At 46.2% G+C, this 24,226-nt stretch overlaps 1 protein-coding gene across 2 annotated transcripts in view; it reads left to right on the top strand.

Moving 5' to 3' along the window:
* Positions 1-24,226, top strand: part of PDK3 (pyruvate dehydrogenase kinase 3) — a 1,119,352-nt gene that overhangs the window by 898,511 nt on the left and 196,615 nt on the right. For both annotated transcript variants that reach the window (XM_069204815.1, XM_069204814.1), the window contains one exon: positions 18,354-18,455. In XM_069204815.1, the coding sequence (XP_069060916.1) occupies positions 18,354-18,455 (102 nt within the window). The remainder of the gene's footprint in view (positions 1-18,353; positions 18,456-24,226) is intronic.

The following is a 24,226-nucleotide window of genomic DNA, read 5'->3' as shown; positions in this document are numbered from 1 at the left end:
AAGAGGGAAAAAAGGCAGAAAAAGCAAGAATGAAAGAGCGACAGAGAGAAATACATAGTTGTGATGGCCACTAGATCACCAGGGATGAGCCTGTGGGTGGAGGATGGCCTAGAAGTGAGAGTCAGGATACTCACAGTTCGTCCCAAGCAAAAAGCAGAGGCAGCCGCCAGTGGAGCTCAGGAGGGCAGCAGACGCTGTCCAGGAGGTCAGTGCAATTGCCCTCTCACAGTGCTGCAGCCGCCATTAAGAAGCGGAGGGGGGTCGGGGAGCAGTCAACTGGGAGGCGATGGGTCGGGAAAGGAAAAATAGAAGGAAAAACAAGAGAAAAAATGCAGAAAAAGCAAGAGTGAAAGAGCGACAAAGAGATTCACTTACTAGTGATGGCCACTAGACAACCAAGGATGAGGTGCAGGAATGAGGCTGCGGGCGGAAGAAGGCCTCGAAAAAGGGCCCAGGCAAAAAGCAGACGCAACAGCAGCAACCGCTAGAGGAACTCGTGAGGGCAGCAGATGTTGAACAGGAGGTCAGTGCAGGTACCCTCTCACAGAACTGCGGCCGCCATTAAGAAGGGGAGTGGGTGGGGGAGCTGTCAGCTGGGAGGTGGGAGAGTGGAAGGGCGCTTCGCGGAGGTGCAGGGGGGCAGAGGAAAAGACGGGGAGAATGGAAAAACAGAAGGAAAAAACAAAAGAAAAAAAAACAGAAAGAGCAAGAGTGTGAGAGTGACAGGGAGAAATACTTACTTGTGAGGGCCAGTAGACCACAAGGGATGAGGCACAGGGAAGAGCCTGCGGGCGAAGGAGGACCTCGAACGGAGAGTCCAGAGACTCTCAATTCGTCCCAGGCAAAAGGCAGAAGCGGCAGCAGCCAGAGGAGCTGGGTAGGGCAGCAGACACTTAACAGCATTCTCCATCTGTGCTTAGCCTCGCACAAAGTATTCAAGGCAAGCAAGAATATTTTTGTAATACTAGGCTGAGAAGGTTTCCGATGGGGAGTAAAGGGAGTAAACAAATGGGAGAAGTCTGAAGTGGATGAAATGGCATTAGTGAGAGAGGATGAGAGTTGTGATCAGGCTGTGGACATAGCAATCAATAAGAAGAGTTAAGAAGCAAGAGAGTATATGTCTAGAGAACATAGATGGAGAGGGAGTAAGTAGATGACTTTGTGAAGAAAAGATCGCACTGTGAGAATTTAGGACAAATTATGAAAGAAAAGGAGAAATATTTGTAATGTGGCGATTGAAGTCATCAAGAAGAAAGATAGGAGCGGGTGAAAGAATCAGCTAATCAAGCAGAATATAACAGTCCATATGATATTCAGATGTAGACAAAGTGAAGACAGATAGAGAAGCAAAAAGAGTCAAATTCAAAGGTAGACAATGTGAAGAGAGATGGAGAAGCAGAAGGAGTCAAGGAAGAGTGGGGCAAAATGCCTACACCACCAAAGGTGGATATAGATGCTGAAGACGGAGCCAAATAAAATATCAGGGGTGGCATTAAAGACAAAAAAAGTATTCCATAGAGCAGTAGTCATGGGGGAGGCGAGAGGGGATACGATTTCTTTGATGTTGGAAATGAACAATACTAAAATGAAAGTGAACAGGCCAAAAAGCATACACATGGAAAAGCCTCAGACATTATGTTAGTAGTAGGTAGATGGGTATATAGACTAGAGATGAAGAAGATAAAATGGCAAACTGAGGCAGGGCAGTGAAGGAGGCAAATAAGTGAACACAGTAACCAGTCGGAGCCTTGTCTGTCAGCCTTGGCATATCCAGACGGCTATCGTTCTTGACTTGGCTCTCTTCACGTCTATGCCCAGTCGTGGTGCTCTGTGGAGAGTGAGAGTGTCACCCCTGTTCTTCAAAAGCACACCCTTATGGTGCTCAGCTGTTTGGGTGGGCCTGGAAAATACAGGATAACATTTTAATGTGAGGCTGAAAGATTTGAGGATGGAGGGAGCAGCAGAGAAACCAGGCAAGAGAGGCAGATGATCTGGTGCAGTGCTGAAGCCTAGCTGTGTTCTTAACTTGTACAAGTCAGCTGGGAAGGGGACAGTGTGGTGCATGAGGAGCAGACCACCCCAGGGAAAAACCCTTTATTTACCTCAAGAAACATTGACAGTGCTGAAGGATTGATTATTTTTGGCAGACACAGATTTAAATCTGTGATAACAAAACCAACCCTTATTATGAGCCACCTTACCTGGCATACCATAAATCAGTATTGGGTTTGAACCAAGATGGTACTTGAGCCATCACATCCTTCATCCACTGCAGCACTCTGCACTAGAATATCTTCAGAAATATGCTCACCCTAACAATTGTGGCCAAGAATTCTCCATCTGTAAAGACTTGCAACATCAGGCTGCCCTGAGAGAAGAGCAAAAATCAAAAAAGCTTTGGCCGGAAAGACCTCATCCACTATTTGTGGCATGCTTCATCATTGCCCAGTCCGTCCGGCCATGTTAAGATGATATTAACATGATCGTCTCAAATTCATTGAGAGGAAGATCAGAATAAGTGGTCTTTCTGGTTACACAAGAAGTCCAGATTCTTATGTAAAACAAACTTTGTGTAAGCCTAGGCTTTCCCTTTACTTTGGAGTGCGCCAAGCTGAATTAAAACCACAGGATATGTTACCATGAATCTATGTCTTGAACTTTCTTTCTGCTTGTCCCTCACCAATTTGTTTCGGCCTCTGTAAGATCCCTCATAATAGGGTCTAGGGCCTTCGTCAGAGCAATAGAAGGTGTCCCTACTAGCTTTAAGTGCTTATTTGTACATCCAGGTTAAAAACAAGTCTTACCTGCCCGTCCAACCTTAATTCACCCTAATTCTATTGAGTTTAAACCTGTTAGTCACACCGGGGAGGGACCCCTCCTGTAGTCACACATTTGGTCGAGGCTCAGGTCTCCTGCATTGACCTAAGAGTGATGCTGGTGTACTCACCACTGGTGTACTTCCTTCCCTCAGACATGAGGCAATATCCTTATACGATTGTATCATAATTCAGTGCAGGTGAACCTCTGCCATAAAAGACAATACATTGAGCAACACATGAGATTAAAGTAACATTGCCAAATTGAAGTGCATTTTGTCTTGACTCTTGTCGCATGGTCTTAGCAGGGCATGAGATAGAGTTACTAGCCTGCTCTGTTAGATATCTTAAAATGGAATCCCTGATCACTGTGATTGGCGATTACCCCACTATTATCGCTCTTTTTACTGCCAGTTCCAACCCTTGGTGGCAGCTGACAATTGGTTACTAAAGTGGGCTATGTACTAAACAGAGATAACTTGGTCTTTGGGTGAATGGCATGATGTGGTTCCATTACCATTGCAGGTTACTTCAGATTGGCGTTGAAGGGCACAGAAGCCCACAGGACTGTGTGGAGAAACATTGTCTTATCTCCTTTCTCTAGCTAGAAAAACATGCAAATACTGACAGCATTTGAAAACTGGCAAATAGAAGGGCAGTAGTGCGACAATCTGGTGAAGATGGTGCTTTTGATGAGAGTATTTGCATATTTTGAACTTGTGCTCTGTGAAAGACTTAGGAATTAATCAAGCATGTGCTGGCTGTATTTACTCAAGTTTTATGCTGTTTATAAGGTACATCCTATGGAAGTTCACTGAAAGGTCATAGAGCTCTCTTTTGCTCTCTCCACCCCGTATCCAGCCTTGCTTTACTTAAGAATTGCATGTCAGGGATGTGGAATTCCTATCACCCCACGCCCGGGACATCTTGTTTGGGGTCAAGGGCAACAAGTTTTTATGTTTACTTTGTCCTTGGGACAAGTAGGCCCAACCCCCTGCAGCACAAACCCTTTGGCTGCCTGTTTACAGAGAGTTGAACTCTCTGCAGTTGAGGTAATGTGTTTCCAAAGGATAATGCTGTTCGAACTTGTATTTATGGTTCATTATTTGAAAGCCTTCATTATTAGGGTGCGTGCTGTAAATAAATGTTTTAAGGTCACACTTCACTACTGACGTTGGTTCCAGTACAAAAAAAAAAAACGTGTACACACATGTTTGAAAAGTTTAGGCTAAGAGGCTAAGTATAATGCTCCCAGAATGCTCTCTGATTATATGCAAATGAAGTGTCATTTAGTAAAATGTGTTGATGCATGCTAGTATTTCCCAAAAATATTTCTAATGGAAAATCAGTGTAACCATTTTCAACACGATTATGGGAAGCATGAAAATAAACAAACACTAACAAAGCCAACTGATCTGACATATTTTTATAAGTCTTTTAGTTTCATCAATGCGTGTCTTGTTTTGACATAGCTTTTGTAACACTTTATTGTTGTGGGAGCTACCAGGCCCTCAACATTGTAACAAACATTGGCAAAACCCCCCCAAAAAGTTTTCGAACTCTTAAAGGCCCCGCAGCCGCCCTCCAGGGGGCCCCGTCAGCACAGCACCTGCCCTGAGTGAGTCTGGAGAGGGGGCTCCTCCATGTTCTTTGCAAAGGGGCACCCTCCAGTTTCGTTACGTCACTGATTGCCACTGTAGTTCCTGACACTGAACAAAACTACTTTGTGTGGCAATATGCTCCTTGTGGAAGAGCAGAATGCGATCTCTCACAGTAAAGCCAGCCGAAAGAGAGAGAAATAGAAGTTTAATAAAAACAAAATGTCTTTGTTAACACCAGACCTAATTAGGGACCAAGACCCACATGTAGGTAGCTTTTTGCATGTCGCAAACAGCGACTTTCGCTGTTTGCGACGTGCAAAAAGCACATTGCGATGCACAAACCCAGTTTTGCGATTCAGTAACCTGGTTACCGAATCACAAAACGGGTTTGCGACTCGCAATTAGTAAGGGGTGTTCCCTTCCTAATTGCAACTCGCAGTGCAATGTAGGATTGTTTTGTGACCGCGGGCGCAAACCAATCGCAGTTTGCACCCATTTCAAATGGGTGCTAACACTTTCGCAAAAGGGAAGGGATCCCCATGGGACCCCTTTCCCATTGTGAATGTCACTGTAAACATTTTTTCAGAGCAAGCAGTGGTCCTGTGGACCACTGCCTGCTCTGAAAAAATTAAACGAAAACGTTTCATTTTTCGTTTTTGTTATGCATCTCGTTTTCCTTTAAGGAAAACGGGCTGCTTTACAAAAAAAACTGCTTTATTGAAAAGCAGTCACAGACATGTTGGTCTGCTGTCTCCAGCAGGCCACCATTCGTGAGGGGGTCGCAAATTGCGACCCACCTCATGATTATTCATGATGTGGGCATTTGCGAAGCCCTTGCGAATCACAGATGGTGTCAAGGACACCATCCTACATTCGGATTTGCGACTCGCAATTTGCAGGTCACAAATCTGAACCTACCTACTTGTGGCCCGAAATTCTTAAAGAAAGTCACAAAAGTGCACCCTTGGTATATGTCGTACCCCTATAAAATATTTGTGAACTGTATTTTAGCGTGGGTAAATACGATGTGTAGATTTGCTCATGTGAAAATCTATTGAGCATTTGCAAGTTCATTTTCCCTCCAGCCACTTTCTTCCCAACCCTGGAAGAAGTTCTAATTCTGTCATTGTCAGGAGTAAATGTCCAACCTTTCTTATTATGGGAAAATATTAGAGAGAAGCTGGTAAAAATCTTTAAAACATGCAGGTTAGTAGGTTTGCAGACTCAAAGGCATTCCAGCCCTGGAACTATTGCTTACTGCTTCCTCCAGCCCCAGTATGCAGATCTGCAGAAAGGTGGCAAAATAAGGAAATTGCTACAGTAGGGATTGAAACTCCAAGTATTCAAGCACTACTATGGTAGTAGCCCTGGCATAATCAGAGAGGCTATTAATTGCTGCCATAATTTGTCGCCACACTACATGGCACCAAAGGGACAAGTAGATCTTTTTACAGGACAAGTAGATTTGAGAAGCAACCTGTCCCCTGGACAAGTAGATATTTTAATAAATTCCACACCCATGCCAATGCTGTTATCTTTCTTGTCCTTAACTTTTGATTCTACTGAGGTGATTCTGGAAAACTAACATTCCTCCACTGCTTGTAAATTCTTTCCAAATGCTCCTAACCACTATTATTCCAACACTGGCCTACCACTTGTGACTTGAGCCCATCAGCAATGACTTGTAAATGCCAGCTTCTGAGTTGTGTACACTAAGCACAAGACCTGACTCCCAGCATAAGCTACCCTGTTGCAGAAAGTAGACCAGCAGCATAATGTTGAAAAGACACATAGGTGGTCTTTACAAGTTTGGCGATCTCGGGACTGCCATGTTGGTGGCGGCGGTCGTACCGCCAATGGCCTGGCGGTGAAGACCGCCATATTATGACCATGGCGGTCTTCCCAACTGAATACAGCCTATACACCTCCAGTACCGCCAGGGTGGTGTTAACACAGCAGATGGCGGTAGGCACCTTCAGACCAGCGGGGAGCATGTCTCCGCCTGACATTCCGCGCGGTCGCACTGCCACCAAATCCCTGGTGGAAATGGATGAAATATAAGGAAACACTCAACTTCAGGAACACAGAGCTGACCGAACCCGCCATGGAACCAGAACTCAAAGTTCTGCCACTGCTCCTGCTCGTACAACGACACAAGATCCATCAACAAAGACAGCAATCGTGAGTACACATTGGAGGGATAGGCTTTAGTACATACCCACACACACAACACATACAGCCGGGACGCCTTGCGACTGCCACACATACACGTATCCGCACACCCATACGAACACACACACCTCTACCTACACACACGCTCGCACATACTACACACACCACGGCCACACACGTGACATACACATACCAACCTGCACACACACAACACCACCATTGTTAAACACATTCATACACTACTCCACCGACTCACACAACCACATCACAACCGCACTACACAGACGCTGCACCAACCATTCTCACTGCACACATCCACATCACACCACATACACACATCCACATCACACCACATACACACAACACGTAACATCACACAACCTACACTAACACACACCCATACAACGAATGTGTTGTCACACGACGCCCCCACACCACACACAACGCATAGGACATAGCCAACACCACACACACGAATGCACACACAACACCACAATGGCACACAACACATCGCACTACGAACAATTTACATTATAGCTACACACATGCATGTGGCTACACAGTCATATCACAGACACAATCCACGCCCATCACAGCAGAACTGATCCCAGGGCCTCACACCCACATCAAGGCCAATGCACAACAGCACGCACATCCAAGACACACACGTCACACACACAACCTAAGGATCACAAACACAAATCTGACATGGAGAAAGAAAGGTAATGTGGTCGATGGATGCCAACATCTAGTTGGCCTAGATGTATTGAGTAAGCAGAATAAACAGAAATAAATAACTATGTTCAAAATTCAGTTGCCCATAGGCAGGTCCAATGTCCGAGGATGCCAAACAAACACTCTGCCCCAACTTGACTCCTGGCAGCAAAATGACCTCCACAGGGTAGGGGCATCAAAGGGGCAGGCAGGCACTTCAGTGGCGAGGAGAGTGGGGGGTTTGGGCTTGGGAGGGGGTGTTTGGGTTTAGGCTTGGGAGGGGGCTCCTTGGCTTTGGGCTTGGGAGGGGGGGTGCTTGGGTCTGACCTTGGGAGGGGGGCCTTGGCCTTTGGGGGGTTGACGTTTTTGCAGGGGGGAGGGGCAATAGCAGGGGTGGTAGGGAGGACTTTGAGGTGAAAGGGCTGGACTTGGGGAGGGACACATAGGGATCCGGAGTTCCACGGGAAGGGAGAGGGGTAGGGAACAAGGACAACTCATATTGGAAACGTATTTTTAGGTACACAGGGGTGGTCATGGGAAAAGGCTTTGGGAGTGAAGGGAGAAGGAATGGTCGTAAGATGTGTCTTTGTGGTTGTCTTGGTTGCATGTGAGTGGGTTTCTGTTGGGTGGGTGAGTGCGGACGATTAGGTGTCTTGTGGGGATGTCGTTCGTTGTGGTGAGTGCAAATGTGACTGGGGTGGATGTCTGAGGGTCTGATATTATGGTGACTGTGGGTAAGATGGCATTGGTGGCTGGATCTGCAAATGAGGATGTGCTGCCTGCAGGAGTGTAAGGTGTAGTCTCTGTGAAGGAGGGGGTGGTGAGGGAGTTCGTGCAGGGAGCGGATGTTGTTGTCTGTGCAGGGGTGTGTTGTCTGTGTGCATGCCAGTGGTGGGTCTTGTGGTGCTTGTGTTTGTCAGTGCCAACCGTGTCTGTTGAGGTGGATGCATGCTTGTGTGAATGTGTGCTCTGGATGGGTGTAGGGAGAGGGGTTTGGTATTGGGAAGAGATAGGTGGAGGGAGAAATGGTACACAAAGCGACACTGGCTGCCATCAGTGAGATGGCCAGAGCCTGAAAAGATCTCTGGAGGCCAGCCATGACACTGTGAATGCCTTCCAGGAACGCATTGCTGTGTTGTACCTGAGCTGCCAGTCCCTGGATGGCATTCACAATTGTTGTTTCAAACACACGAAAGGGATTGGAGGATTAGTGGTCCAGTGTATACCCTCCAGGGAACCTAATAATATAATATGATACACTGTTCCAAGAAAACAGGGAGGGGGAATAAAGGAGTCCTAATCATTAGGAGCAAGAGTCCTCACACACCATACTAGGTGTCATGCTTCATCATCGGACAGCTCCTCGTCAGACCGGCGCTGCAATGTCTGACGGGCACCCCCCGAAGGGGGGCTCTTTGCCGGAGATCTTTTGTTTGTCAATGATGCCGCGGAGCCATATATGGGTCCGTGGAGAAAAGAAGATACAATAGTTAAGGGTAAAATTGGCTCAGGACCCTCACTAAATATTTTATTCTTTGATATTGGGAGATGGCCAAGATTAAAAAAATGACAAGGGAGTGAAGGTCGAGATAATGCTCAAACACTCGCACAAGACAATCGGATAGAGGAAGTCGGTAATTATCCGATGTTCCTCAGTATGCGGTCGACATGTTTCGCGTCTCTGATGGTCCAAAAGGATCCTAAGACGCTTCTTCAGGACCTACTGAATCGTTGGACTTCTTTATTTGAAACCAAGGCAAAAAAATTACATATAGACTCATGCAATCAAACGCTCACAGTCAAGACGTCATCAGTCACTTACTAAAAAGAAAGAAACAGGACTGGCTTTTTCCTATCAGTCACCCATCTCCACTAGAGAACGGACTTCATGGGATCACGTAGGTCTGTTGCCCGATTCACAACAGAATTGCATGTGAGTCGGTGTCCGATATAGCACCTACCCTCAGGCTACGTTCCCGAATACGTTCCAATTGTTGACCGATCCACAGAGATGAACCTCAGGAGGTCAATAGCCTCCTCATTGAGGGCAGCAGGGGTGGAGGTGCCTGCGGCGAAGGAGATGCCCACCCTTCTGGTTGAGTGGGCACGGGCAACTGGGTGGGGTGCAACTGGCAGAGTGGTGCTAGTAAGGGGGATGGTGGACAAAGATGGTGCTGGGGTGGTCCCTGATGGGTCCGCCACCGCCAGAGAGTGTCCACTGGAGAAGGATTCTGAAGATGATGTTGTATCCTCTCTCTTCCGTGGCACTCCCCTCCCGTTCCTCTGGGTCCCTCGGTGTTGGTGGTGCCACCTTCCTGGGTCCTGTGGGATGCTGCTTCCTGACTCACCTGTGCCCCTTCTCCTCCACCAGACGATGCTGATGCACACAATGAGAGAGGGATGCAGAGAGAGAGAGAGATGGGGGCAAAATGGTTAACACACACCTCTGTTGACACAACTAATAATGTACATCTGTCACTATACATATTATGGCTAGGCAATCTCATTTGCCAGGACACATTACCTACATCATGTCATGACATGGCACTACTTTCCACACCTGCCTGTCAACCCTCACACCTACAGCAATACCTAGGTAGGACAGCACTACTAGACTCATCCCCATGATGCCAACTTATGCCCTCTTAAGGTGGCACAGCATGCCCTGGATGCACTATCAATACCATGCATGATTGCACATCTTACCTCACCATACCTCTAGCACCCATTGGATGTGCAGATTACACAAAAATACACTGTAGTCCCCTACAGTGACAACACCTGAATAGTCCATATCCACTGCCAATTTCCATCACAATGTAGTCAACGCCAAACACTGAGCATACAACACTTAACCTTTCATTACACATGGCTGCCCACTCAGTACAGTGAGGCCGTCATGGAGAACAACTCAGATTTGGCCAATACGAGTCAGACACCTAGACACATCACATCAGATGTGTAATGCAATCCCCAAACCACTCCCAATCTGTCACAAACTAATAGCCAAGCTGTAAGAGTCACAGGCCGTCACAAGTGCCCCCAGCTATCCATGTCGACATGATGTAGTCAATCAGCAATGCAGCAGAGGACAAGCTAGAGCTTCGTTATGCATGTCATATACACACCATGGTGTCACATCTGGTATCTCCCAGGTCACTTACCACCACCAGTACCAACCCATACTTAGGAATGACACATCCCCACAAGTATATCCTCCAGGAATGTTAGAACTCTGCAATCATACTTCATCAAATCTACATGTATCAGTGTCCCAGGTTATCTACCTACACATACACTACAGTCAGCACATCACCTATATATGCCTAGTCAGCTCTCAGGCCAGTACTCCCATCCCGTGAAGGGCAGTGCAGTGGTGGAACTGTAATGCCAGCCCCACAATCCATCTATACCAGTTTCAGTACATGATCTACATTGTCCCAGTGTCGGGAGGAGAGTCGCACAGTTGCATTTACAATTTGCCTACACAGATGGGAGTGGACTGACACCATTGAGCCACTGATGCAGATGGCTGGAACTGGTCATACACAATTGTGGAAAAGTACCCTCTTTCTTGGCATGGTTACCCCTATTTTCTGCCTGTTGTCAGTGTGTTTGACTGTGTTCACTGCGATCCTGCTTTTAGGACCTCAGTGATTATTCTATCTCCCTTCTAACTTGGTAACCATTTTTGACCCACATTTGACATACTGGTGCTCCCATGTAAGTCCCTAGTATATGGTACCCAGAGCATTTGGTTGCCAGGGAATCCCAATGGGCTGCAGCATGTATTATGCCACCCATGGGGAGCCCATGCAAAGTATTCTGCAGACCAGCCATTGCATCCTGTGTGAAAAGGTGCATGCACCCCTTTTCAGCATAGATCACTGCACCAGCTCACTATGTCACCCCTATGGCAGGCTCTCCTAGCCCAGAGGGCAAAGGCAAGTACCTGTGTGTGAGGGCACCCCTGCACTAGCAGAGGTGCCCACATGAACTCCAATTCCATTTTCATGGACTTTGTGAATGTGGGAATGCCGTTTTATGCGTGTACTGGACATAGATCACTACCTATGTCCAGCTACATAATGGTAACTCTGAACCTAGGCATGTTTGCTATCAAACATGTCGGAATTATACCCCAATACTGGTGCCAGTATTGGAAGTATGATTCCATGCACTCTGGGGCCTCCTTAGAGGACCCCCAGCATTGCTCCTACCAGTCTTCCAGGGTTTTGTTAGGCAACCCAAGCTGCTGCCACCCCTCAGACAGGTTTCTGCCCTCCTGCTGCTTGGACAGCTCAAGTCCAGGAAGGCAGAACAAAAGATCTCCTTTGGGAGACAGGGGTTACACCCTCTCTCTTTGGAAACACGTGTTACATGGCTTGGGAGGGTTAGCCTTTATAAGCCACTGGTATGCTGTGAATGGCATATTTGGTGCCCTCTGTGCATAAACCAGTCACTTTTTGGGAGCGCATCCTCGGGGTAGGTCTTCGGGTGGGGACTGTCTTCCAGCGAATATTATGACAATCCTATGGTACACTTGTTCCATTGGAGCCTTGTCCCTAACTGAGGATGGTCTGCTTCTACATTTGACCATCTGACGTGTAGATTTTTTGAGTCAGTGACTCGAGGTTTCTGTGCATAAATTTTTAGACACTTTGTGGTCTTTCAATATAGATTAGGAGAAGTGTTTTTTAGTTTTTTTTGTGTGTAAGTTCTGTCACTGCTACACTTTCTTGCCACTGGCTTCTTTCAGATGGCAATGGGCTTGGCAGCAGGGATGTCGCATCCCATGTTCAGTCTTGTGTTGAAAAATGTATTGTGTGCTGTTTTGAAACACCTGGACAGCTACATCAAGTTCCCTTAACAAGGCGATCTGGCCCATGTGGAGGCAGACTTCTATGATGTGGGACACATCCCTCATAGATGGTACCCATATACCCTTGGTCCTTCCCAGTGCCAATGAGCAGGTGTATAGGAACAGGAAAAACTACCACTCCGTCAATGTGCAGGTGGTGAGTGCGGCAGACCAATGCATCTCTCAAGTGACAGCCAAGTTAACTGGATCTGTGCATGACTCCTACATTCGGAGGAACAGCAATGTCCCACACATTATGACACGTCTACATAGGGAGAGGGTTTGACTCATAGGTATGTAAACATTTAGTTGTATGTCCCTGTTATGGCACCTGTCATCCCAGTGTTCCCTGTGGCTGTACCCATCCTGTAACAGGTCCTATCTCTGTGCATGCAGGTGACTCTGGCTATCCTAACCTTCCATGGCTGTTGACACCAGTGAGGTACCCTGCCACTGAAGGGGAAAACCGTTTCAACTGGGCCCACTGCAGAATGAGACATGCAATTGAAAGGACATTTGGCATCCTGAAGGCCAGATTCAGGTGCCTGCACAACTCTGTAGGTGCCCTCCTCTACACTCCCCAAAAGGTATGCCAGATCATAGTCGCCTGTTGCATGCTCCACAATCTAGACGTGAGATGTCAGATACCCTTACCAGCTGATGAGGAGGAGGCAGCTGGACCTTCAGCAGGTGATGCAGAAATGGAAAGTGATGAGGAGGCAGATGAGGAAGGTGGAGCTGAGTCAAGGGCTGAGCTCACCAATCAGTACTTCCAGTAACATATAGGTATTTTGTCTGTGTATTTGCATGTGTGGTATTTCAACATTGGTTCTTCATCTATGGTCCTGCTTATTTGGTACATCAGGGGTGGTGTAATGTGTTAATTTCCCCATGTGTTGGTTGTGGGAGGTGACTGACTGCATGCAAGGTGCAGAGTTGTATTGTTTTCTCTCTCACATGTGTACTCTCTGCAGTTTGGATGCATCACATCTCTCATGGACAGGCCAGTATTGTGCAATGTGTCCTGCATATTCCTGTTTTCATGTATTTCCCTCTACTGACTGTGCACTGTTTATCTTTGACACTCATACCTATTGCTTGAGGCATGCATATTCTGTATACTTTGGTTACTGTGCACATTGTGGATTTTAGCACATGAGAGGTGCCATGTTCAGTGTTTGGTGATTTATTTCCTGCGACTGGGGTTGTAGAGGTGTTAGTTGTTGGGCCCTGTTTAGTTGTCAGCTACACTGGACACGTCTCCTATGGACTACATATGTGCTTTAGCTGTCACCATGCCTGCTATCCTCATAGTGATCTCTGTATTGTTATTTTTACACGGTTGATGTGTAGATTTACTCTGGTGTGGGGCAAGACTAGTGACTCCCTTACATCAGCTCTGGCACATGTCTGTTGTACTGTGTCTGCTGCAGAGTGTACCTCCATCTGCAGTCCTTTGCACTGCCTTTTCGATTGTGGCCCATTCCACGTTGGCAGATAGGTAAACCTACTTTCTTTACTCTACAAATAAATACACAAATGTATTGGCTGTGATCAAGGGTGTTTTTGGGGACTTGAGTGACATACAGGTAATGAGTGGGGTCATAGTAGAAAAAATCCTGGGAGTAGGTGGCACAGCTGTAGGTAGCACAGGTCCTGTGCCCATTAGCCATGGGAAAATGGAGTTTAGGCATTGAACAGTCAACATGGTCTCTCAGTGGCACACAAGGGAGATCTCACAGGTGTGAAAGTCACTTCCTTGCAGTGGTTTTGGTCTTGGCATCTGCTCCAGCCATTTGTATAGATGGACGTCCACATTTGTGGGGGTGAGGGGTTCTCCAGCTACAGAGGGAGAGGTACTTGATGCTTGTGTCGTCTCTGGCAGGGCCTCCATTTCACTAGCAGCCACAGATGTAGAAGGCTCAGGTGAGATGTGGGCAGTGGAAGAGGCCTGCTGGTGTGTGAAGGAAGCACTCATGATGGCGGTGAGGCCCCTGAGCACCCTTGCAATGGAGGCCATGGTGGCAATGTGGGCTTGCCACTGCTTTATAACCTCCTGGTGGTATTCCCTCTGCAGCATCTGGGTTTCCCCCATCATGGTTATGATCTGGCCCATCCTGTCCGGGGATAGTTGATATGCTTCCAGGACTTGGGAGATAGGTTCATGGTCAGATGCCTCCCTTGGGTGCCCTGTCCTCTGGCCCACATGTCCCCTCCCATGCCCTTTGCCCCCAGTTGCCTATGCCCCTGGCACGGTGTGCCCACTCCCAGTTTCACCAGGACCTTCATTGTCTTGGGTGAGAGGAGCCCACTCAGGTCCCTGTACTGTTGGGCACACTATTGATTGACAAGTCCTTGGGGCACAGGTTTGGGGATGAAGGGTTGGCTGAGTTGTTACCACAAGGTGGAAGCATTTGTTGTGGGCAGGGTGAGGCACGGAGTGGTAGACTGACTAGGGGTTCCCAGATGGGCCAGGTAGGTCATCTCTTTCTAGACGTCCAGCAGCATTGTCCTCACTCACTGCCTTTATTCTGAGGAGGGCTGACAGTCTCTGGTAACCTCTCCGTTGTTGCTGTCGGAGGGGTACCTGTGGATGGAGCGAGAGAGAGTTACATGTTGTTGGTGTGTATGGTTGTCTGTTAGTCTGATGCATACAGTGGCGTGGCTTGATTCCCAGCAATGGCATTGACAGGTGCAGCACTGCTAACACTGTTTGTAAATGGTGGATTGAGACGTGTACCATGCTCCTTGGGCTTGTTTGCATCAGGCCGGATCACTTTACCTCAGTGGGTTGGTTGTGTTTCTGTGTGAAGGTTCACATGGCAAGTTTGCCCTGTTACAGATGGGCATTCTGGCTTGCTAGGTATGTGTGTGGGAGTGGCTGTACGTTGCAGCATGGTGTACAAATGGAGGTGGTTATGTGTGTATGCCAGGTTGTTTGTCCTGTCTGTGCCTGGTGTGCATAGAATATACCTCTTACTGTCACCTGCAGGATTGGTCCATTTCAGGGTAGCGTGTCTGGATTAGTACCCGTTTGGATTGGCGACAGTACTGTATCTGGGATAGTTTACCTTTGTGTAGTGCCATTGCATTACTGTCATTGCCAAGTAGTGGTCCTCAGTCGGGGCATCCAGTTGCTGTAGCTAGTGCAATTGCTATACATTCAAGAGGTATGATGTGATGTGCACAATGCAGGTTTTGTTGTGGATGGGCTAGTGTATTGTGGGAGTCGTAGTGATTGTTATTGGCAGCGCTATCCGTACACTTGGCAGGGAGAGTATAGGCATTGGGGGTGGGTAGTGGTGTGGCATGCAGGAGAAGGGCATTAAGTGAGTAGGTGGGAGTTGTAGTGTGAGATGTGATTTGTGGAGTTATTGGGTGGTGAGGAAGCATGCTGGACAGGACAACTCACTGGCAGGAGAGTGTTAGTTACTCACCAGAGTCCAGTCCTCCGGGTATTTCCGGTCAGGCCCTCATGATGCATGATGTCCAAGACTCTCTCCTCCCACAATGTGAACTCTGGGGGAGGAGGGTGGAGGTCCACTGCCAGTCTTCATCACCACCAGCTGGTGCCTCTACGCAGTAGAATGCACCTTCCCCCGAGATTGTTCTACCTATTCCTGATGTCCTCCCTTATGCGTGGATGGGTGCCCACTGAGCTGACCCTGTCTACTATTCTCTGCTATAACTCAATTTCCCTGGCAAATGAGGTCTGCTGCGTCTGTGCTCCAAAGAGTTGTGGCTCTACCCTGAGGATTTCATCGTCCATGACCTGCAACTCCTCATCGGTAAAGTGTGGGTGCTTTTGGCGTGACATGTTGGTTGTGTTGGGTGTGTTTGTGTGGTGCATTGTAAGGTACTTGGTGAGGTTGGGGTGTTTGGCAGTGAGTGGTAGTAGGTGGTGGTGTTTGTGTTTAGGTGTGATGTGTGTATGGTGTTGGTGGTGCTGTGTGTGGTGGTTGTGAGGTGTATAAGTGCCTATGGTGTATATGTGCTTTATGTTTGAATTGAGTGTGTTATATAGTGCTGTGAGTAGGTATGTGTGGATGTGTGTCTGGTGTGGGATTTTCGAACTGTCCAATGTGGTTTTGTGTTCTGAGAGGAGTGAGTTCTGAGCGTGGCGGTTCAGACCGCCAACGGTTTTCCGCCATGGAAGGAATGCTGGTCTGATTTGTGGGTCGTAATCTGGTGGGTGGAAAGCTGTTGGTGTGGCAGTGTAGGTGGTGCAACTGCCTCTTTCCCACCCTCCTCTGTCCTGGTAGTGTCGGATTTGTGGCTGTTTTTGGGTGGAATGCTTTGTGGACTCTTAATATGGCGGGCGGGATACTGGCAACACTATCGGTCATTTGGCTGCCGCCACCACAGCGGTCTTGCCAAAAGACCTCCTAATTCGCAATGAGGACCATAATGTGTGTCATACTGGGGCCCTTGCTACTCATTTATTCCCCTCCAAGCCACACTTCTCCTACAGCTATGAGCGTTGGTAGTACAGATGCATCTCCACTCCACTCATCTTCTGTGGGCCCATACAACATCAGGCACTGGGCAGAGCTGCTGCCAACAGCCCAGGGAAGGCAGCAGCCCTGGGATCTCACGGAAAAGAAAGACAGTCTCATAGCCCTTCATGCTGTGACCGCCCAGTTTCCTTAACTTTTAGATCCTTGCTGGAATGTGGGTATCATTTCCATGCGTACGTAGATCCTTCTATGTCTAGTTGGCAACTTCAACTGTCTGTAAAAACGATTTAAAAGCTGCTTACTTGAGATAGCAAGTTGGATAAACACCATGTTGCTCTACCTCAATGGTGATAACACTTAGGTCCCGGTCTTCCGCAGTGCCTCTTACTGGTACCGCTTTTGGTTGCTGGAATCCTTAGGCACCTGTCCCACCCCAGCTACCAGTGCAAAAAATCTAGGAGTTATTTTTTACTCCAAATTGTCTTTCGAGCCCCACATTAAGAAACTGATGACAACCTGTTTCTTCACCATCAAGATTTTAAAGAAAATTATTCCGACCATACCATAGATGCGCAGACAACCGCTTGTACAAACCGTGGTCATCAGAAAGATTAACTACTGCAGTGCCCTGTTTGTTGGCCTTCCCGCCTATCTAATGCATAGATTGCAGCTAATTCAAAACACAGCAGCAAGATCAGTAATAGGCCTTCAGAAATATGACAAAATATAATTACATCTCAAAACCTTACATTGGTTCTCTGTCCAGAAGAGGAGACTCTTTTAAGGTGCTCTGCTTCTGCTGTTAGATTATTTTCCCACCCATTGTTCCAACTACATTTCTGCAATGTTTACGCAATATAGGCCTGCAAGATTGCTGCATTCCTCTTCCTCCGATCAAGTGGTTGTGCTCAAATTTCAGAAGTCCTGAAGCGGCGGACGTGCTTTCTCTGTAATCACAGTGCAAGTCTGGAATAAGCTTCTACCTGTGATTGGAGCGAAAACTAACCTTATAAAATGTTACAAGTCTCTAAAGTCTGCTCAAGGTACTCCTAAAGGGGCTTTACATCTTTCCACTGTTCTTATTGGTGGTCCCTAAAAAAGATGTATAAGGAAGGCTATTGTTTAAGCTCCTTGACTTTCAAATAGACTTCCTCTGGAAATTTGATCTCCATTGTCCTTGATCCAGTTTAGAAAATCGGTTTAAACATTTTTTTCACATAATTTTCTATATTTGGGTGATTTGTATTGATCAATTGATGGCTGGTTATTTAAGGTAGTGAGTCCTGAATGACTATTTAGTTTGGTATATGTGCTTCCTAAATACCGTTTTTGTGGTGGTTATTTGCCTAAATTTTAAGAGGCTGTTTGTTTCTTTGCGCTCATTATTTTACTTGCTTGTAAATCCACACCAAAGTTGCTAATAAGTAACTCTCACAGATTTGTGTATCTTTATCCAACTGCATCTTGATCATAACTGAGGCGTATAGTTCCAGTAAATTGGTAATTTAAAATCAAATATAACCAGTAGTTGTAAAATAACCATACAGGTCACTTTATCTGATTTCCTGCATTACTCCAAGGCTTTATCACCCAACTTACTTAAAAAGCTCAATGTGCTCAGAGAGAGAGTTTGATGAAATTACTGTAGTCCTTCGGTTTTGCTAATAAATTGCAAATCACATATCTATTACCATTGACAAATTTTTTTTTTTTTTTTACTAATTTACTTAAGAATTCGATGAGGGCTACAGTGGAACTGCACGAAGGACGAAAAGAGGGCTATCCTTCGATTAAAGCCTTAGTCACTTTGGGCAACGAAGATTTGTCAATAAAGGTAAATTTACAGATTAAATTCAAATGATTTTATTTACATTTAGGAAACAAATTACAGTATTCATGTAGGCGCAATGTGGTACAAATATGCAACTGATGAAAGCAACCAAAGGTATTTTGCAGCATGCAATAGAGTTTTCGGTAGTTAACAGGTCCTAAATGTTTCTATGTTGACCAGGGAGGCATTTGCTCTGCTTAACTTTTACTATTGGTAGTCATATCTCTCATGATGTTTCTTTAGATAAACCCTCTGAACCCTGTGGTGCCCACATATGTTCTTCATCTGTTTTACAAATCATACTTTGTAGCTCTTTGGGCAAGGTCCCTTTGTAGGACTATGTCTTTGTTACTCTTCCAGTGTGAATGATTCAATAGAGTTTTGCAATCAGGTCGACCTGTTTGTTGTATCATTCAAACTAGTTATGAATCCAGTGGCATCTCATCTAACCTCTTTATTCATGACCAAGTGACTAATCTGAGTCTAATAAAAACTCTCTTGTTTACATTACTTAAAGGTTTTATGTTCTCCTTTTTAAACAGTTCCCTATTTTTAGCAAAAATGTATTCTTTCAAGGCCAGAACCTATTGTCTGTCATTTGTGGTAAATATTCTGGTGATTGTAAAGTGATTGCTCCTCCTCGTTTCACCATGTCCCAGGCAACAAAGAGGACTTTTTGTTATAGTGGTCTTGTATTAGACTTTGGTATGCAGATTGTTGGTTGCTAATGTACATCCCATTGTGTGGTTCCAACAAGCGAATGTTGATTTTTTGACTAGCATTTGCCCTTTTGATTTGTCCCCATTCATACTTTTAATCTGTTTCCAGGTCCCGCATCACTATGCCTCAAACATTTTGATGAGATAAGTTAAGCTGTTTGCTTGGTCTCTTCCCATTCCACATAGGTTTGTCATTGCTATCCTGTACTTTTTTAAAGAGCTCCCATGAGACTCACTCCATATATTGCCTGAAAGATTAATATAAAGTTGGGGATGAACGCCATATGTATAGCTTTGTAAAGCTGTGCTGCTTTGCCTGTTTGCCTTGTACATTTTCACCCACTGACCTGACCATCATGCAGTCTAATTTAGGATTATCCTTTTTAACTGACTTCAGACATCCAAACGGGGTTCTGATGTTGAGATGCACCCCTCTTTGCAATGGTGACCACTGTCCCCTATATCTAGAATACTTATAGGCTGACATGGCACTTTACTGCTATCCCTAGTGTAGTTGGGTCATTTACTCACTGGTCACCTTTATGCTTGGTTGCAATTGACCTTGATTATTGGCACCTTAATTGTTCAAGTCTCCTTTTCCCTTCCCAAACCAGTTGTTTCTTTTATATGTGGGAAATATCTATCCCGACCTACGTAACCACAGCTCTCCTGTCAAATTAAACATCCCCCTTTTCCTGCTTGCAATTGGCATTTCTTTAATCATGACCTCCATATCTGGAGCTACTCCACATCCCCCTGGACTAGCGAAACCAGTTTCAGGATGGGCAGGGATTTGAGGTGATTTTGCCAAGACCATGCCCTTCCAGGACTTGTGAACCCCTGCAGAGTTTAAAAGGTGCAGACTATCTTATTGGCATGACCTGCCCATGAGGGCTAGATAAATACTGGCCACCTTGACAAGCACATTGTTCAGTGTTTTAACTCACCTCTAAGAAGAACCAGTTCACCAGCACAGGTGAACAGATCACCAAGATTCTGGAATCGAGCAGTACCATTCTCTGTATGGAGTGGACTACCGCTGAGATAACTTGACAAAACACCTTGCATGAATGTGTGGAGAGAAAGGAAAAACATGCATGCCTGCATGAAGATCTGTAGCCAGAAGGAAGTGACCTTCAGCAGATGCATGCCTATAAGGGACAACCTCAATGGGAAAAGGCATACTTATACGTGATGCACCCAAGAGAGCTGCCCAGGAAGCAAACATGACAGCATCTGAATCATAAAGAAATTCCATCACTTTCAGCAGTCAGAAAGGGTAAGCTTCCCACTGGCCCCTGGACATTCTGTTGCCTGTTGTGAAAGTTCCCACTGCTTCAAAATTATGACAGCCCCTGGTAGTTTGGGAGATACATGGTGCACAGGCACAGCCCACCTAAAATATAACAGCGGTGACTTTTTAGTTTGCTAACACTATTCCCAGCAGGACAAATCCATACTGTACCCTACTATCTTTAGGACATGATATCAAGTGTAGCAGGCAGTGACGGGGAGTGTTGTCGATATGGATATCCATCACTTCCTGCAGTTGACGTGTGATAGTTTCCCAGTTTGGTACCAGCCCTTCAATGAACCTGCAACATCCCTGTCCCAACCCTGTTTCTCCCCACCTGGATCTTGGGCATATCATGCTTCAACGTGCTATACAAGCGGGACAGTAATAATCGAGGCAAACCCGTATCTAGCAGCATCTGTTGTGTTTATTACTGAGCAGCTGTTTGTAGGAAGCCAGTTCAGATCTCACTAGCTGGCTTTGTTAGCTTGGCGAATTTCAGGAACTGGCCCAGGCCTACTCAAAAATCTCTTGTGCCTCTATGGATGTGATACACCTCTTCCACATGTATAGACCACCTGATATCTTGCAGCCGCAGTCTTTCCAGGCTGATACTGATGTATCCTTTGTGATACGTAAAATGGGCTGTTGCCACCATATTTAAGGCAAAAAGATGTCAAGATGAAGGTGGGAAACCAGTGCTTACTCCCCTTAGGATATTCCTGTGCAGAGATGCAAGTGTTAGCTCTGCACTCCGCAACTCAGTCAGTGTCCAACATCCTGATATCTTTTTACGTTAAATTGGATTGAATACAGCCATTCGTCTGTACAATTTATTTCGGGGATTCTCGCACCTGGTACCCCAAGTAAGTAACTTTCTTGTTCCTTTGCACCTTGGGTGACTTTCACAGACGTATAGAGTATCAAAGGCGACAGAGTGAGGTATCCTTATAACTGCTGGTCCTGATAAGACCCTATATCCGTAGCAGGGTTGAAACGTCGGTGACATCTAAAACACAAACAAACCAACTTTGAATCCTTAATTTATATTTTTTTTAAAGGCTCAAATTTATTATAATCCTTGATTTGGACTGATTCACATGGTTAGTTGTTGTTCTGTGGAACACATGGGTTCATGTTGTTTTTTTCTTTGTTGTATATGTATGTATCATTTATTATATAAATTTGTTGTTTCCTTTTTTTCACATGGGACACAGCGCACTTGCATTATAAAAAATAATGATGATATGCACTGGGTGATGGCTGTTTATCACTTTGTACTATAAACATAATAATCATATATGGCCATTGTTGCATTTATATTCTTATATTAATCAAATCACTAATGAGAACCTCTGTTCTTTGAACACCCTTTATGGCCGGGTTCTCGTTGAGTAAGGGTTGCCCTTGTTTTCACAAGAATTGAAGAACTTACTCATCTTGTCAGGAACACTATCTTTGCTACTGCAATCCTGCCTGTAACAGACAACAGAAATGTATTCCAAAATGTCACTGACGCCTTAAGGCCAGACAACACTCTCTCCATGTTATATTCATTCTGTTTCTTGGCTCTATGTGTCACTCACATCCCCAGATACAGAAAACTGTCTATTTCCTACTTTAAACCCAATTCAGGGAGGGACTCTATGCTATCTCTGGCTAGCTTAGTGATGGGGAACATTAAGGATTTAGCTGCGTTCACTTAGAGTCCCAACAGCCTGCCATATTTCTGCAAGGTAGACATCAAAAGCAATACAGCCTATTCTGGCCTCCTCAGGTACACCAGTGCATCATCAGTGTGTAGGGAGACTATGGGGGTCATTATGAACTTGGCGGTCGAGACCGCCACATAATGAACACAGTGGGGACTGCCACAGGTGGGCCTCCACCACCGCTAGGCTACCGCCGCCAGGCAGCCTGCCGATGGCGGAATTCTTAATCCGACAGGGCAGCGCTGAAAGCAGCGCTGCCATCCGGATAAAGAACCCGTGTTCCGCCAGGAAAAGGCTGGGGGAAGGGTTGCTTGCCCATGCCAGGCTGTAGACTTGGCATGGGTAGTGCAGGGGCCCCCGTGACCGCTCCGTTGCGCAGGTCACTGTCCGATTTACGGGCAGTGATTTGCGCGACGGGTGCTGTTGCACCCGCCACACTGCGGAATTGATGACGGCTCCATATGGAGCCATCAACAATGTCCAGGCCCAGCATTCCGCTGGGCCGGCTGGCGGAAATACTTTTTCTGCCCGCCGGCCCAGCAGAATGTTGTTTATTGGGCCGGCGGGGTCCTTAACAGGCTGGCGGTCTGTGTTCAGACCACCAGCATGAAAACAGCGGGGTTTCCCGGCGTGTTCGTAATGAGGGCCTATATGTTCTGTATCCCCACCTATATCTGAGATCCCTATAGCACTACCTGTAGATAGGCTGCCAGCAGCTCTATAGCCAATGCTCACAGGAGTGGGGACAGCTTACATCCCTGCCGAGTTCCTCTCTGTATTTCGCAGCGGTCAAAGATATACCTCCCTAACTGAGCCGTAGCCGTTGGTGCTGTGTACAGCGGGGCTATTCACTGCAGAAGATTCTTACCAAAGACCATATGAGTTAAAAACACCCACATAAAGTCCCACCCAATCGTATTAAATGGCTTCTCGATATCTAGGACGACAACTGCATGCTCCGCTTGGAAATCCCATATGGAGTGCATGACGTGTGAGTCTGGATATTCATGAGGGTGCTTCTGTTTTGAATAAAACCATATTCGTCTTCATGTATCAGTTGTTCAATTATCCCCTGCATTCGATTAGCTAGGAGTTTATAAAGGATTTTCACATCCACATTGATCATGGAGAGCAGATGGCAGGAGCCAATCCTCCCTTGGTTCCTATCCGCATAATTGTGAGTGCTTCTCTCATAGTTTGTACTTCTGCGTCTCTAGCTTCATTTGAGACTTCTAACAACTTCTCAGAGAACAGTGCTGCATATGAAGAGCAAACATCTACTAGTAGCCCATCAGTGCCTGGGGTTTTGTAGCTTGGCATATTTTTGATAACTGCTAGTTTCTCTTGCTTAGTAAACGCCTGCTCTAAGTCTCCCCTTTGAGAATACTGTAGACATGGTAGGTCTAGACCTCCTAAGGGCTCATTCACCTCCATAGGGTTGCAGCTGTCCCGTCACTGATACAGCATCTCTAGGTAGCTTGAACCTCCCTGTTTATCGCAGCCTGCGTCATGATCGACCAGTAATCATTCACCTCATCAGACATATATAAGAAGTACTGGAGCGACGTCTAACAGGAATCGACCAAGGTGTTTGACTGTAACCACCTGTGCCAGAATTCTGTCTAATCTGCTGTGTTTATGTACAGCAGAGTGGCATGTGTATTCTCTCCCCATTGGGTGCACTACCCTTCTTCCACATATCTAAACAGTTCATCAGAGACGTCAGCTGTTCGAGTGCCGGTTTCTTAATATATATAGGGGGGACTCTATCAACTTCCCTGCTTAAAATGCAATTGAAGTCCCCCGCCCAGATCAGAGGAAGCAGGTCAAAGAGCATTCAGAAAAAGCATTTATCATCACAGTTGGGCATATAGACATTCAATAAGCATATGTCCCTGCAGTCCAGTGTTCCCATAAGGAACAGATGTCTATCCTCAATATCTATATGTGCCTCCGGGAGATGGAAAGATACCCGTAGGGGGGACCCATGTCACAACTTCCCTTGCATAGGAGGAGAAAGTATATGTGAATAGCTGGCCCCTCCATTTT

This window comes from Pleurodeles waltl, chromosome 8, assembly GCF_031143425.1.
Source record: "Pleurodeles waltl isolate 20211129_DDA chromosome 8, aPleWal1.hap1.20221129, whole genome shotgun sequence".
Taxonomy (NCBI): Eukaryota; Metazoa; Chordata; class Amphibia; order Caudata; family Salamandridae; genus Pleurodeles; species Pleurodeles waltl.
The sequence above is the reverse complement of the archived record's forward strand: the minus strand, read 5'-3'. Positions and strand labels throughout refer to the sequence as shown.